General features: G+C 37.8%; 1 protein-coding gene across 1 annotated transcript in view; it reads left to right on the top strand.

Annotated features, from left to right (window-relative positions):
• Positions 1–18,353, top strand: part of LOC134538821 (LIM homeobox transcription factor 1-alpha-like) — a 189,568-nt gene that overhangs the window by 149,269 nt on the left and 21,946 nt on the right. The window contains exon 7 of the mRNA XM_063380378.1: positions 9,093–9,225. Coding sequence (XP_063236448.1) covers positions 9,093–9,225 — 133 coding nt within the window. The remainder of the gene's footprint in view (positions 1–9,092; positions 9,226–18,353) is intronic.

Below are 18,353 nucleotides of genomic sequence, written 5' to 3'. Positions count from 1 at the left end.
GCTTCTTTTTTTAATGTTGTTTTGACTAGTGTATTATTGTCAATGAACCGTGTTTTGACTAGCATATTATTCGATCGGTCGCGGGTATATAAGCGAGTCCCAGACGAAAGTAATTTCAGTTTGTTACTGTCTTTAGAGTCAAACTCGATGGACGATATACCATCAACTACGGCAACCCTGATTTCAGCGACGACTATGATGACGCATATCCCGTTGACAAACATCGACGTCAACACTAGAGGGGACATCAACAGTTGTGGTACCACCAGCGGAAGAGAGCTCAATGACTTTAGTGCTGGCTGCTCAGGAAACCACGATGAACGACGTTTCGCCCTCGATGGAGACTTCAATGGCAGCTGATTCGACAACAACTAACGAGCATCGATGCCGTTACTGCGACAAGATTTTATCGAACAACAGCAATGCTCAACGACACGAGAAAAGAGAATGTGCTAAGAATCTTTCTCGCAAAATGTGTGGGTATTACACGGATTGATAATTTGCGAAGATATTCGAACAAAATTGTAAAGGCGAAGTCCGTGTGCCTACTGTTGATCTACCGGCAGACGTTTCGACTCCTCGCTTTAGATTGGAGACTCGTGAGCATACAAATAAAATACAGATGTGCAGCAACCGATTGCTATGACGTCTGGACATGAAACTAAACCCAAGACTCTGTTCGGTGCATTACAGGTGAATGATAATGGGTTCTACTTGGCACAGTCTGCATTTCGTGGAGCACTGAAAGACTTCCATTATCTAAATCGTTTAGAGAGTCAAAATACATTTGTACTTTTCTTGATGATATCAGGCAGAACATAATCAATCATCTTACTGATGACGTAGCAACAAACGGTCCCTTGAAATATAACTTATGGTTGGACTGCGTATATGGTAAGCTGTATCCGTTCGAGGATAAAGTGAAGAAGTATGCTTTCAAGACATCGGCTGCAGTAATTTACAGTTCTGACAATGTGAAGCAGTCTGTTAAACACGATGTCCAGAAACTCTGTCAAGAAAAGGAAGACTATGTCAGTAAAGGATCTGGCTGGTCTCCGTCTAGAATAAACCAACTGGAGCTGCGTTTTATTCATTTCACCCCATTGCAGGACTATATGTTTATTAGATTGTTAACTTTCGCACAAGTAATAATTAGTAATAATTAACAAGTAATAAGTAAATTAATGAGAGATTTTTTGACGTGATAACGTCTTATAAATCGATGAACGCCGGCTGCACGCACGAAAAAGCATGACTCATTGTCACATTCCGCCTGTGCCGAGCGTGCAAGCGAGAGCGCGGAACAAGCCATAGAGAGGCACGATCGGCCTAAGCGTTCGGCTTATGACGCATCTATCTCTCTTCCACTCCATCAGCCGATGCGTCCGAGTAGAAGAGAGACAGCGGCAGCACACAACCTACACGTGAACTGTTTTGTCAACTGTTTATAAAGTGAAGTGAAAAGTTAATGTGCTTTCCATTGTTTATTACAACAAAAATTGCTGCAAAAAAAGGTAATTAATTCTTGCATTTTAAGAATTTGATTAGCGATATAATCTCATAAATTGGTTCTTTGATTATTACAAAAAATGTAACATCGGTTGGCGAGTGCAGTAATAATAGGTTATGTTACAATTTTGACTAAAAAATTATTACCTCATATAAACGATCGTATAAAAAGTCAACTACTTTTATTTAGTATTCAATGAAAAAAATGATCGTGCGTAGCTATTAATGTAAGATTAAAAATTAATGTTTAACCTCACACATGTCATAACAATGGGTCTAAAATGACAAGTTGAACCGGCCAACCATCATGCGAAAATCTTCTATAATATCAAACAGGTTAAGGCGGGATTTTTAAAAGCAGCAATTTTAAAAAAATAATTAATTTTAATTATTGTTTATTATAATTGATTATAATTATTTATTATAATATTATTTAAATAAAATTTGAGGAAAAAAACTGGTAAAAATATTTTAAAATTAAAAAGTATGCAATTTTATTCAATGTTTTCTTATGACGTTATTACGTAAAATTATCGTCCGTAAACCGACTTTACCGACAACCCCCTTTTTTTGATGACTTTTGGAATTTTTTCCGAATATCTGAGATAATTATTACAGAATTTCAAGATGGTTGTCATAACGGCTTATAGGAGGCTGGTAGTTAATGATTTTTAAACCTCTTTTTGGATTTTGATCATTATTAAATGAAATTATTATTTTTTTTACATAAAAATGATTTTTATTGCATCGCCCAATAATCTAACTAAGGACAGGAATCTATCTAATCAATCATTAAATAAATTGCAAATTTATTCAATGAATTTAGGAATTTTTCTCGAATTTGTAACTAAATAATTACGAATATCCAAGATGGCGTCCAAATTAAAAGATGACGGGCGCCTCTGTAGTAATAAATGATTACTGCACTCTAGCGGGGAAAACTTAAACTAATATGACGGTAGCGCACTCTGGTCAACGTAAACACGATCTCGGTCTCCGGCGGACGAAAATAAGATGGCGGATATGACGTCATACTAGCTGGCGATATATATATACGTTGAAATTTGTGGTGGGAAGTCAGTCTTCCGGCGGCTTCCATGGAGGAAAGATCTGTCGCCATTTTTTTGACCTCACCGGATTCGAATCGAGGACTCTGTATCGTAAGTATATTTTTAAAAAATATATTTATTAAATTTTGATTAACAAAATGTTTTATAATGTTAAATTTTTTTCTGAATTTCTAGCATAAAAATTATGGATTTTAAGACTGTGACCGTAACGATATGTGTAACGGTTTTTAAAGTAATATATTATTATTTTTATTTAATTAGGTTTTTTTATAAAAATATTTTTTCCCCTTAAAATCGGATAATAAATAAAGATTTTCAAGATGGCGGCCGTAACGAAAATAGCAATGGTGACGTCATAATCCTAGATGACGTCAGAGGCTTATCGGAGGCTGTATACATGGATGCTTAAACCACTTTTAGGATTTTGTGTTCTTTCTAAGGCAAAAGTCTTTTCAGGTTTTTCGAAATCCTAATTTATGAATTTTTGAGGAAGAAAACGAAAATTTTTCCCTCGAAAAGAGAAATTTTTTATTTTTCAAATTTTTTTTTAAATGTTTAACGTATTTCGCCCCCAAAAACTGTTTTTTCCGGCAAATTTTGGACAAATTTTGGCAAATTTTGGCGGTCAAAGGTCAAGGTCATCCAAGATGGCCGCCGTGACGTTACAAATCCAAGTTGGCGGTCGGCACCAGGTACCACTGCCTGGCGCCTGTCCCAGGAAATACCAAAAAATACTACTGACAAAACGTGGTCTTCCGTGACGTGAAGTGTCAATCAGACGAAGGGTCTTCTACGCTGTCAGCTGGACCAGTAGGTGATCTTTGTTCGCCTGCAACAGATGATTTCCCCCTCCCTACAAATGGGTACCATGAGATTAATAATTTATATTGTGTCACATGCTGAGATACAGCCCATGACTCTACCCTCCATGGATCCAGAGAGTGGCTCTTTCTCTGACTTCGGCAGAAAGGACAGATGCACTCGGTGTCATGTGACTTGTTTCAAATATTACAGCCACAATATTAGTCCGAATTGTCCACGTTTCCTTCTACCACTGTGTTTGTGAACGAATTCATGCAGTAATCAGTGTTGCTTTGCAAATGGCAGTTTAAAAATAGGTTCCAAAGTTACTGTTTTTATAACAGTCATATTTGAGAGAAGTCACATAACGCAACCATTAACTGAAAGCTTTAATAATTCAGTCGTTTCTTTGTTTCAAAGTTACCGTAAGGGATGTTGGGTACCTATAAGTAGAGGTATGCGTTTTCCGGAAAAGTATTTTGTCGAAATTTTTCCAGTAACTAACCGGAAAACTCTCTGCAAAACAGGACAATTTTCCAATTTTTTTTTATTACACAGGAACAAAAATAAATTGTATCAAAATATTTTTACAAAGAAAACTAAATAAAACATAATTTTGTTTTCCTTTAGCATCTATTGATTCACTTAACATTTGAGGGTTGTGTAGTAGGATCTATGCTGCCCAGTACGAACTGATAAAACGAAAATTAAAAAATAATACCAATTTGCAGAAAATAAGTTATTGCAAAACGTATATAACTTAATCTCCTATCTATTTTGGTAATGGAAAAAAAATTCCTCGGAAAACTTTCTCATTAACTCTCTTCCTACAATTTCTCCGCCATAATTAGAGACTGGAACAATTCGCGGTTTCATTTCGCGATAGGCTAGAATCCAAGTGCGTTTATTTGATTGAATCAGTGATTGGACGACAGTATGTCTGAAGCACTCCGTGCCGATGAATAATCCCCAACGAAATAAGAATCGAATCACAAACATCCCAGTTAATAGGCGTCATGAGTGATAAGTCAATGAGCAGGTGTAGATTTCCCGGATTTATAGGTCGTGGATTCTTTCCCAGGTGTCGTTTAAACCACGAATTTTCCCAGTTCCTAGCCATGACTCACGGAATGTTAACGGTGTCCTTATGCACCTCGCTCTAGGTCAGATCAGCGCTGGCTAAGTGGTGTCAGTCTCCGTAGCTTAGTCAGCAATGCAAAGGGTTTGGGGTTCGAATACCGAGTAAGACATGGATTTAATGTGTGTTTACCTAGTCGTCTCTTTAGCGTTTACTTACACACCAATAACTACAACAACAACAACAACAACTACAACCAAAATCAAACGAATCGAGGATACATTAAAAATGGAACAATACTAGAAGGAGATGATTGGCTCACAGGTGACTTGTCAAACTTGCTAATGTAACACTCATTCTTAATAGAAAATAGTGATTAAATCACTAGCCTCCTAGCCAACGTGATACGTGTTCATTTACGGTGGGGTCAATACAAGGTGTATTTTCTTTCCCCCGTGGTGGACGTTGTCGTGGGATGGCTGATTTACCCGATGGTACCTTCTCCCGTATACCGTCAATCCTCTGCTCTCAACCTACCATGACTCCTCATGGTCTGTAATGACCTAGATGTTGATGAGACCTTGGGCTATTGTAAAGCCCAAAGGTCACGTAGTCAATTATACAGACGCAGTGGTAGGAAGGAAGGCGAGAGAGAGGATTGGTGTCCTAGTTCTGGGGCTCTGATTAAAAAACTTGTGGTGGTAAATTTTTTGGGCTTCAATATTTTCCCGAAAAAGTTTTCAGACCTTCACTATTTCTGGTATACTTTCAAAGACCAGCGGGAGATATTTTATTTTTTGTGTAACATCTTAGCTCTCGGTATACGGCATTTGGTATGAGTAATTTCTTAAGTGGAACAAAAGTCGCATGGAACGGAAAAGTGTAACCACGGTGCTGCCATCTGTGGCGGATGGCGTGAACCAAAGTTCTCAAAACCAGAGGGAAACTTTTTAGTATCAACTTTTTAATGGATTTTAACAATATGGGCAGTATTTTAATGAGCTTACCGTCGAAAACCAGGTCCAAACCTAGGGTTTAATATTTTTTTTCAAGTCTTTTTCGCTTTTATTTGGAGCTGTTACGTTGTATAGTTTAACCTTTCGCTCTTCAAACCGAATGATTCGATAGTCGACGTAGTTGCTCCGGCAGCGAATTATAGAGGTGGGTGCGGAAACTTTCTTTCTATTAGCGTCAAGATATGTAGTTGAAAACACAATTTTCGAATATTTATTTTGATCGGCAATATTTTAAACAACTCTACGTTAAATGTTTTGTCCGATTTTTGTATTGCAGGTGTATTTGCAGCCTGATAAACATGAATTTGCTCGTTACCGAGTTTAAATGTTCTTTTGCTGGGCATCCTATTTTACTTGTTCGGTTTTTGCCCGCGGCATGACCGACAGCGCGCCGACCGTTATTTTCCCCTCCCCCCTTACGGGCGCTGCAGTTTCGACCAACAAGCTCGTTCGTCCAACAAACCCCTGCGACCCCTCGCACACTTTTACACGAACACGCGACTCTGGCTGCAACGCATCGCGTCGCGTCAGCGGAGGGAGAACGAGGAGTCGAATGGCGGAGGAGGTGGAGGGACGGTAGTTGATGATCGATTGGGTATACACAGACACCCCCCCCCCCCCATCATCTCTCCACCCCGTGACGATGCACCGACGCGAGTTCCGGCTCTATTGACCATCAAACAGTTTTGTCGTGTTTGTATTTCGCCGCGCCGGGCGGACTCGTCCGACCTGGATGGACAGGATGTCAACGTCGGGAGCGGACGAGCGGCGAGGCGACGCGGCGCGGACCGGCGAACAAATAAACAAATTACTAAATAACAAAAAAAAATAGCAGCGATCAGTTACGTCCGCGGTCCTCTCTTCGTCAGAGGAAGCCTTTCCCGTTCGAAACATTCAACTCACTCTCGGCTCGCTGTAACACCATCTGTTTTACAAAAAAAAAATCATTCAAACTACATTTTGTGTATGCCTATAAACTTAAAATTAAATCAACGATTTTATCTATATACATAAAAATGTAAATGTTTATTCGTTCAAAATATTAAATTTCCGACATTTCTTCTTCACCGATTACTTTGAAATTTTTACACAACGTTGCATTCGAGTACGCGCGTGTTTTTATATAAGTACTTATGTCTCACCTGTGGCATGTAAAAAGGTAGACAAAAATAAAAATAAGTAAACATATATAAAAGAATGTTTGTGCTTTCGTCTTCTTTTTTGTAAATATAAATATATAGATAGGAAGATAAAGACATAGAGAGAGCAATATAGAGAGGTATAGAGGGATAGAGAGAGGGATATATAGATATATATAGAGATAGATAGAGCGAGGGATGTATATAGATGTATAGAGAGATGTAGAGAAATACAATAGGGAGGAAGATTGAGATATAGATAGAAACATTCATATAGAGGTATAGGGAGATATAGTTAAATTGGAGAGAAATGGATAGAGATATAGAGATATAGAGAGAGATAGAGATTTTTTATAAATATAGAGAAACATAATGAGATTTATAGAGGGGCATGTGTAGAGAGATAGAGAGATATGCTCTATATATATGTATATACTTCAAAAAAACTACAAAAAATGTAAAGTATGGAAGGAATTAGCTATTTTAGCAATAAAAAGAGTATTGCTTTGGAAATTTTTCTTTGATACGAGGCCTACTTGGGCATCCAAATTTTTTAAGGGTTATAATAATTTGAATTGTTCCATAAGATTTTTCTGTATCGCTGTTAATTTGAGACTTGCACAATAAATACATATGTCAAATTAAAATTAGGTACTTCACCGCTATTGCGTTAAAAATATTTTAAAAATGTGCGTTTCAGAAGATTTCTCAAAGTGTAAATATTTACAAAGAAAACTCCTAAGTAAAACAATTAATTTATGGAGCAGCATTAATGAATTTAACCGCGTTCGTTGCTTACACACATTTATTTATGTAACAATGAAGAAATCATATTAACATTAGAGAATTGTTTACTAGAGGCATGCATATTTCTGCGAAAAGATTTCGCCACTATCTTTGTGTTATAACACTACAGATTCGTCTGAGTTTCATGATTTGTTAAATTTCTTTCTGACCCATATGTACTGTCAGCACACGAACCACAGCCGTTCTGTGCGAACAGCCTGGCCAAATAAGGCGATGGCTTCTCTTTCCGGTGGCTACCAACTGCAAGAAAGAAATCCCTGTCACGGAATACCTTACTGTAATCTAATAGAGTTCAAATAATAATTTTTTCGATAAGTACTTGACTCCAAAAATTGCATTGGAAATGTTGCTAAATTTTGAGATAATTGCTTGTTAATTTACCACTGAAACCAATACCACGTGATACCTCTTGTTATCATAACCTTCTTAATTACAAACGTTACGCACATCATTCGATCGCAAATGATAAAATTTCGTGTTAAAATGTTGTTTCATTTAGTTCATTATTACATTATTATAGAATTTTGAATTAAAAACATGGCAAGGAAATTCTGATAATTTTACTCATGGGGTTTGTATAGATCAGTACTTCTTCATTCAATATATTTAACCCGCTCAGAATACCGTGTGTTTGCTTAACTGTTGCTTAGAGTGAACAAAATTTCATGTTACGCCGACATACTATCATATGGAGATTCACTGTCAAATACAAAAGAAAAATTCGTTTTCAGTTATTATTTTTATCACGCAAGTGTATTCACCATGACAGTGTCTTATGCATAGATACCCGCAATATTCCCTTTATTTCTTGGTGACTTGTTAGTCTGAAGAAAAAAAACGTGTACACAATTAGTTCCGTGTCGTTTATTCATTTTCTTATTTAAGACGGACTTAGGTAGTTCTTGGTTAGAGATTAATGGGTAGAGCGAGCTGCATACCATGACAGTGAGGATGCGCTGCAATCAGGTCGCGAACGCCGGAGGTCTTCGGTTCGAAGCACGTAAGAGAAGGAGCACCCCGCGACAGAATGTATGAAATGCATATCGGTAGTAAGGGAATACATGTAGAGATTAATGGAACGAGCAAGCTTGGATTAGTATTTAAGTAAAACTTACGAAATCCCTGACTAAGAAGATACAGAATCCAGCCCAACCCCCTACCTAATCTCCTATCCTTCCTGATTCCCTTCCTTCCAGAGTAATTCTGGTGGTCTCTGAAACAAAGGTCCTGAATGTTATGGGAGACTACACATTACTACTAAATACCAAGCTGTTTCATGTAATACAAAAATCAATATTTAATTATTTATGTCAAGTTTTTATCTACGAATGTTGCTGGATGTGCCTATCCAAAAACGCACCAGTGGCTCTTAGCATTACTATTTAGTGTTCACCTCGCAGTTGATTATTGTTAGTATAAAAAAAGTAGGGAAATTTTATAGTGTTTGGTTTAGTCTATTACTAAGTAATATTCAAGAACAAAAAAAGTTCAAAATAAACACTATTTCATTCAAAAAAACACTACAGAATTACGAATTACAAATAAATGATATTTTTTTTTATAAATTAGGTAACAAAAACTTTTATTGTAAAAACTATTTTTGATTTTCCGTTATATATTTAATTTTTAATCTTTAAATGATTACCTTTGTTTTTACGTTATTGTTGTCCAGGTATGGTTTCAAAATCAACGTGCCAAGATGAAGAAGATACAGAAAAAAGCGAGACAAGAGAAAGGAAATGGCAAGGATGATGACATTGGTGACGAGAAATGTCAGAAGACAAAAATAAAAGAAGAGGAACAAAGTAAGTTACATCAAATTGCTGTATACCTTTAGTTCATAAAAAAACAAAAACTTGGTAATAAATTTTAATGTGCTTAAGGGATTATGTCCTGTTCCAAGTCATTATTTTATCATTAAGTTGAACACGGTTTTTAAACCGGTAGACGTTTTAAATACATTACCTTTCAGAAAAATTATATATTTATACATAGTCTTTTTTTGCGTAATTTGCTGTAAAATTTATATTTTAAAGGTTTCTGTTCAGTTCCTATAAGGAAAATGACATGGAATAAATAACTGATATTTTTTTTTAAATTATTGAAGCAATACTACAGGCTACTTCGTGAAATAATTGAATTTTATTCAAAAAAATTTATTTAAATTTACTTAGCCGTTTATAATTCTTAAAACTATGTTAATTTAAAATGATATGTGGTAAGTAATGTTTAATTATTATGAAAGAAATAATTTCAATCATTTCACGAATTAGTCATTAGCATTGGATTATACCTATTTTTTTAAAAATCAGTTTTCTTTATTAATACTGGAAAAAAACGTTCAAAATACAACTTTGGCAGCAAATTTATCTAAACATAAGCTCTCTCTCTCCCCCCCGATCTCTCTTTATATATATACCTATATATATAATTTTAGACACTCAAAATGTCTACAAGTTGAATTGTGTTCAACGTGAATATAAATTAATGTCTTGGAACAGAAAAAAAGTTAAAGATTTGAATTCAATAAACATTTTCTCATTTGATATATTGCTTTTTAAAATGCTAATTTTGTTTGTTTTTGTATTTCCGGCATGATTACAAATATTAGTTAAACTAAGTATGTCTCTACAAATATACTTAAAATAAACCATTTAAATGACAGGGGAGATTCAATTAGTTTTAATAAGACACCGAGAAAAGGACACTGAAGAGAAAATAAAAAATTACGTTCACACATCATCTTCAAAAGTCTTATACTTGGATTACCACAATTTTGTCTGAGACAGACCTATCATTTGGCATGTTTGTGCAAAACTGAAAATTGTTGTAAATTACAGGTCATCTTATTGCTAGTAATGAAGTTTGGTTACTTCTACCTTGAAAATTTTTAAAGGTGTTCCCTGTAGTCTTTATGTACACCTATCACCCTCACACCCTGCAAATGTACCAACATTTTTAAAGCTGGATATGTTGAAGTTTTATTGAATATGAATTATTCTGTGACACTGACATGGTTTACACATTTGTTACTGCAATGCGTAGGGACTGAAATAATCCATATATAGACTTCACACTCTTTCTCATACTCTGTCGAATGTCCCATAATGGCTGGACTACAAACCAGGATGAACTCCTGTCTAGTATACACAAATAAGTTGGTGTCTATTGTCCAAACACCGATGCTTCCACTTCTTTAACTTCCAGCCGGACCTGCATGTAATTTGATCATTTGAATTAAATGATGTCTTTTTTCTTGCCCTCCTGGGCATATCAAAAATACTTATGGCCCAATCAGAAAGCAAATAAAGAGAATATTTGTTTTATAAAAAACCTCTCTTCCTATGGACCTCTCGGGATTACTAGGGAATTAGAATAAACTGACTCGGATCTTATGAGAAAATATAATATATGTACTAGCTTTTACGCGCGGCTTCGCTCGCGTTAATGTCCTTAAAATAAGTATCAAAATCATTGCAAATAAAATGAAATAATGTTACGATTTACCGCGGGTTCGTAAAGGATAGCCCAATTAAAGAATTTATTACACTACACAGTTTTATTTATGGCCACTATTTATGTCACTTACAATTAATCTTCTAAAATAGCAAATAATCAATTGCACTTAAAAATATTGTTGCTTCCTCAGTCACTCGTTTCTTACAATCCACACACCTCGCTGGGCCGCACCTCTGGCGCAACTCTCGCCGCAGCACCCCTCGTGGGTCTCCGCCGCGGGACTCCGTCGCCGCACTCCGCCGCCGCCGTCACTTCCCTTCGCCGAGATCCCACTCGACGCCTCGCTCGCAACTTCGCTCGGGACTCCGCCGCGCCCGCGACTCTATCGTCCGGAACTGAACTCTTCGCCCTGGAACCTTCGTCCAAGGACTTCGCCACTCTGCCGCACCCGTGGCGCTATCGCCCCGGAAACTCCGCCGCGGGAAAGCTCCCGCCTGAACTCTCTCTGAATTCACTCAGACTAACCCTAGGTCGGCGTCCCGGGCACACATATATATATAGGCCCAGTCACCTTCCAGAACTCCCGAGCGCGGCTGGGGCCAGTCGCGTCATTTCGCGCCGACCCAGCGGCAGAAATCTCTCTAAACACGTGTCGGCGGCTCGCGTAACTCCGCAGCTGTCATGTTTCGGATGTCAAACTAACAGCGCCGCGCGGGGAGCGGTTGTGAAGGAGGGGGGTGGGAAACGGCGACTCAGGTGCGCGCAGCATGTCTCATGATGCAGTGGCCACCTGTAAGCCAGCTAAAGCTGCACCTGCGCGCCGCAGCTTTGCTGACGTTCATAACAATAATATGGTAATTGTTTTTTATGTTGTGACTGGGATCATCAGTATTTAAAAATTCTAACATACAATTTAGCTTAAAAAACTGAAAACATGCTTTATTGAAATATGTTTGTTTCACTATTACAAAATAACTAATTTTAAATACTAACATTTTAATAAGTTCAAAGTTTTAACGTATAATAAATTAATTTTTCTAAAAAAGAGCTTAAATCAGAGTATTATTCTAGGACACTCTTGTATACTATGTTATATATTTTTTTTGTCCGGTGAAAATAGGCATTGGTCACACGCGAACAGGCTACATATAGTTGGCCATGGGAAAAGCATGGATTTTCCAAATGCACCCCTGCTACCTGCAATGTTTGCCCTTACGCTTTGTTGATGGTAACAGCAAAACTAGGCCTGACGGGAAACTTAACTCATTGGAATTGGAACGGTAGATCAGTGGGGATAATTGGAATTCGAGGTATGATAACACTTTCCCCTTTACCGACACCTGTTAAAATAGTGGCACCAAGTATATTCTGCCCCAATTGTGTGATCCGAAGCCTCTTTTCATTACATAGTAGAGAATAATCTAGATTTCACATAAGCATAACTTGTACATTTCGTTTCATTTGAAGTTTATGTGAGGGTACACCCGAAAGTTCAAGTGAATTAAAAAACTCCGCAGGAAATTAAGTGCTTTGTTCTGTATCCATGATTGCATCTATTGACAAATACTATTTCATTTCCCTTTGCACCTCATTTTAAATATAAGTGTTGATTTTATTAACGAAATCACTTTTTGGCGCCAATATTGCTCTTGCGCACAACCACTGATCACTATTCAAATTTTGTTGAAAGTCCGGGAAAACTTGAGTAATAAGATACACATAATTTTCTAATAAATTACAAAATTCTCTTGAAAGTAAAATATAACCTTCAGAGTCAACTTCCAAACAATCACCGAAGAAAATAAACTGACACTAAACCTCAACAAATAAAAAAAAGTTTAAGTTTTACTTGGCGGTGACAAAAAAATAAAATAAAATAGTGAATTGACCGCCGGTATTACAGTATTAGACTGGCGAATGGTTTAATTTACTTATTGCAATGCCAGATTGCATTAAATTTCATTTAAATTTCTCAAACTCACAGTCGGACGATCATACATACCAAGATCAATTTTATTGCCCTTCGGAACAAAATATTGTTTTTTTTTTTTATAAAAAAGTTGTATATGTCCTTAACTGTACCCTTGACAATATGCGCATCAAATTTCATGATGATCGGTTGAAAAGTTTCCGGTTGAAAGCGTAACATACAAACAAAGAAACAAACTCACATTCGCATTTATAATATTAGTATAGATATTGTTACTAACGCATACAGGACAGCTACACGCGCCAGGTTCCGAGCTGGCTGGCGGCCTGCACGACCACTGGAGTCACGCACCGGGTCACGTGCCGTCCACTGACGTGACGCATGCCACGCACGCCTGGCCGGATTACAAGGGTCGTCACTACCCCCTTCCCCTTCCACTTCCCTCGATGTTATCTATCGCCGAGCGGCCTTGGGAATTCTGCGGGCCGCCGCGCGGAGTGACGTGAACGAGCGCCGCCTTTCTGGACGTTTCGGGCGTCGGGTCGGCTTGGGATAACGTGACACATAACAGCCGCTCTCATCGGTTTGAGAAGGACGCCCCAGTTACTTAAACAGCGACACCAGTCCCCGCGATGGGTGCCGCGGCTTTGCCGTGACAGTCCCGTGACAGGTTCCGCGAAAGTTCCGATCGAGTTCCGGGCAAATTCCAAGAGTGAAGGGAAATGCGACATCGGTTAATAGGGTGAGAGACTCCCTAGAGAGTGGCGCGACGCGGAGTGACGGGATTAAAATTGTGCGACTGAGTGGCGTGAGACTGTGTGCTGACAGGCGCGAGATAAGGGGTGAACTACTGTTGAGCCTAGCTCCAGTGAGGAGTGTGAACTGTGGAATTTGACAGAAGTAGTATACTTCGTTCAACGACTGGGTTCTGGGTGAGGAGCCGAGGAGCCGACCGCCATGTTGGATTCTGACGTCACGGCGGCTATCTTGGATGAGCTTACCTTGACCTTTGACCTTGACCTCCCACCACTAATTCCAGGATATATATATATATATATATACACATCGCCAGCTAATATATCATGTTCGCCATCTAGTTTTCGACTGCTGGAGGCCGCCATCATGTTTTTGTCTGCTAGAGTGCACTACCATCATGTTAGTTTGATTTTTGTCTACTAGAGTGCAGTATTAATTTATTATTACTGAGTCGCCCACCATCTTGAAAATTTGGGCGCCATCTTGGAATTGTGCAATTATTGACCTAGAAATTCGGGTCACATCCCAACATTCATTAAATTAATCACTTGTTAATTTAATAATTGATTAGATCGATTCCTGTTCATGGTTTGATACCTGGGTGTCGCAAAAAATTAATTTTATGTAAAAATAACAATATCAATTAATCATGTTGAAAATCCTAAAAGTGGCTCAAGTTCCTCATATACCAGCCTCCAGTAAGCTTATATGTCCGCCATATTGAAAATCCGTAATTTCTTAGCTAGAAATTCGGGGAAAATTCCAAAATTCATCTAAACAATTACTCATTATTTTACTGATTTAACCGATCGATTCATGTTCTAGGTTCGATCCTTGTTCATGGCAAAAATGTAATTTATTTTAAAATATCACAAAAGTAGCAGGTTCGAGAAATAAAACACCACAAGTTATTTTACAAACATGAAATTTATTACATAAATTCTACAAATACAAACAAGTAAATTGCTAGCGTTTCTCTTTATCTACAGTCTTCTTAGAAGGCGAAGCGAGTCCTTTTCATGCTTTGAAATATGTTTTCGAGTCAGTTATGTATAACAGTAGATTAACCAGCCATGTCTATTCAGTAGCTAGACACGCAATCGACGACCATGTGCATTCAGTTTGTGGCCGTCATGACCCGTTATCAGCTAGACACACCCAGTCGATGGTTAGGCACATTCAGTCCGTGGCCAGGCACGTATTTGACGTTCAGGCACGTCCAGTAGGCCTCCGATTGTGCTTCCTTTTCGTTGATTGTGGTTCCGATTGTGCTTTCTTTTTTTATTGTTGATCATTAAGTCTGTACTCTCGAGATGATTGGCTTCATGGTTCGGAGACCACTGGTATATTGACGTTACATTGAACATGACCTGTTTAAAATGTTGCTCGCATATCGGTCTTTTTTTATATTTTTGCTCACGCCGGGTGCGATCCGAGGACTCTATGATGTATGTACGTTTTTTTAATAATAATTTTTTAAATATATACATTTTTTAATTTAAAATTTTTTTATTAAAATTTTATAATAAATAAAGATTTTCAAGTTGGCGGCCGTAACGGAAATTGTAACAGTGATGTCATAATTCAAAATGGCTGAAAACAAAAAGGCAAATCCAAGATGGCCGACAAGGTCAAGCCAAAGGTCATGTTCAAAGTTCAAGGTCATCTTAGATGGCCGCCGTGACGTCACAATCTAAAATGGTGGTCGGCTCCTCGGATCCTCACCCAGAACCCAGGCGCCGGAGGAACTATTATATACTACTACACAGACATTGAGTGACTTGCGAATTAACATATTAAGTGCCAGTGATTGGTGATCGGACATTTTTAAGTACAATTATTTATTAATAAGGTAAATATTAATAATTAATAAAACTGTAATAAAAGTTAATTGGAAAACTTCATTGGGTATTCCTTACGAACTCCGTTCTCCCCACATAGGTGTTAACAATATTCTTAAAATCAATACTCGTAACCTGCTTCTGTATATGTTTTACTGACTTCGAGACTTGACTAAACCCATTCTATGAAATAGACCAGCGGTTCCCTAAAGGTGTTCCGTGGAACCCTGGGATTCCGTGACAGGATCACAGGGGTTCCATGTGTCAGGACGCATGTCATGTATAGCAGGCACACTTATTGTCTAATAACTTTCTTTGAAAGAGTTGATGTTCCGCCAAAAGAAAATTCCATCATTGGGTTCCCTGGCCGGAAAAAAAATCGGGAACCGCTGAAATCACACACCCGGCATGTAATTTAAGATGGAACAAGAGATGAAACCGGATTATCGCGCTCCTACCGCAACTCGAGTGCTGGCTTCTCACCTCGTGGCCTGGGTTCGAAGACGCGGCAGACCTTCGGCAACCCCTGGTTCGTCTCAGCGCAAACAGCAACCCACGCACTCTCTTATCTGCGTTTACCGCGTTCGTACCTCGGCTCCCGCCCGGGTGTCGGCGGTTCAGCGACCACTTCCCTCGGCGGCGCGGGTAGCTCAGCGCGGAGCGGCGAGCTCTGCCTTGACTCGCTCCCGCGTGCCGCACTTCCCCGCACAGGCATGCATTCCAGTCTCGGACATTATAAGAATGCTTATTTCCCACCATTCTTATTATTAGATAGGGATGGTGATTTACCGCGAATATTTCCCTCGAAATAGGAAAATTATTATTTTTAGATTTTTTGGCGTATTTTTTTCTAAAACACTGGAAATTTTGACCATTTTTAGTCATTTTTGGCCAATTCTCAATGTCAAGTTCAAGGTCAAAGCCAAGGTAAGCTCCTCCAAGATTTCCGCCGTGACGTTACAATCCAAGATGGCGGAGCGACAGAAGCCCTGACTCGGACCGGCTAATATATATGCCACTTGCGCGGATTTTGGCAAACAGATCAGCAACGGATAGGACATAAAAATCCTTTCCCCAAAAATAAGTGATTGGCCGTGTCCTATCGTGCACTAGGTTAAAGTGCAAGTTTAGCATATTCAACACCTATATCTTATTTTTGTATCTTGGAATGCCGGCCTTATGTCTCTTAAGGATGAACTTAAATACGTTATAACTAGTACTGTTAAGATTTCATTATATGTTTTTTTTACATCGCATAGCAAATAAATGGCGTAGTAATTGAACGTGTTTCCTCATAGGCTGAGTTAAGTACCTCCTTTCGCCAAACAAATCTAGTGAGAATATGAATTCGTTATATAGGTACGGACAAAGAATATAGAAGAAAATATTAAAACAGTAAAATTTTACCGTTACTAATAGCCTAATCAGCAAATGATACTTTTAATACATGTAAATGTACAAGTCATTTTTTAGGGTTTTTACTAGACAAAATATAATGATAATGTACACTAGAAAATAAAATGGATTGAAGTTGCTTGGCGTGTGAGTTTTATCCACGTCACAGAGGAAGATTTCCCCGATGTTGGTTGACATTGAAGTAACTGATACCCTGAAAATGGTGGTATGCACTTATGTCGTTCGCATATTCCCATGATGCACGACGACACGAGAGAAGCAAATGTATGAAGAATCCTTCTCGTATGAAGTTACGCGTATTGACAGTTTGAGATGACATGCGAAAAACTGTATAGGTGAAGTCCGTTCACATGCTGTGGAACTACCTGCAGACATTTCGACTCCTCGCTTTAGGTTCTAGACTCGTATGCGTACAAACATAAAAACAGATGTTCAACAACCAATTGCGATGACACCTGGAAATGAGTCTAATTCTAAGACTGTGCTTGGTGCATTGCAGGTAAATAATAACTGATTCTATTTTGTTAAATGTGCATTTCGTGGACCGTTGAAATACTACTATTATTTAAACAAATTTAGTGATTCAGAAAACTTTAGTACTTTTCTTGATTATATCAAGCAGAATATAATCAATCAACTTACAATTGAAGTAGCAACGCACGGAACTTGAAAAAAAACTTGTAGCTATTCTGTGTATATGGCAAACCATTTCCGTTCGAGGACAAGTGATAAAGTGCGCCTTTAAGAAAGTGACGATGTGAAGCAGTCTGTTAACACAGTATCGAGAAACTCTGTCGGGAAGAAATAAACTATATAGGAAAAAGTTCTGGCTGTTCTCTAGTCTTCATTAAACCATTTCGAGCTTAAAATCAGTCAGTTTAAGCCAATACAGAACTAAATGATTATTAGAATGCCTACTTTCACAAGTATTCCTGTAGTAGAGTAGAAATTATGTAATAAATTTTCATTTGTAACAATCCTATGTTATTTGAACCTGTCATTTTTTTGGTAATATTAAATAAATTTTTTTATTGATCATGGATTTAACCAAAGGCTATAATCGATCAAATCAATCATTATTTTAACAAGTGAATTATTTAATGAATTTTAGTTTTTTCCCCGAATTTCTAGTTTAATAAATACAAATTTCCAAGATGGTGGCCAATATATCATCAGTGGCTTACTGGTGGCTGATGGACTAGGAAGCTAAGCTGGTTTTATTGAATACATTTTTAATGTAATTTTATTTTTTTTATCTATCAAGAATCGAATTAAGGACAGGAACTGATTAATCAATCAGTATTTTGATTGCAGATTTTTAAAAATAATTTTTTTTGTTTCCCCAAATTTTTAGCTAAATAAATACAGATTTCCAAGATGGCGACCGAATTTCAAGATGGCGGGCTCGGGGGAATAAATAATTACTGCACTCAGTGGATAAAAATTAAAATAACATAACAGTAGCAAACTCTAGCAGACGAAAACAAGATGGCGGGCGTGACGTCATGCTATTTGACAATATATCTATGGT

This window comes from Bacillus rossius, chromosome 1 (assembly GCF_032445375.1).
Source record: "Bacillus rossius redtenbacheri isolate Brsri chromosome 1, Brsri_v3, whole genome shotgun sequence".
NCBI classification, from domain to species: Eukaryota; Metazoa; Arthropoda; class Insecta; order Phasmatodea; family Bacillidae; genus Bacillus; species Bacillus rossius.
Note: the sequence above shows the minus strand (reverse complement) of the source record. Positions and strands in the feature narration are given on the sequence as shown.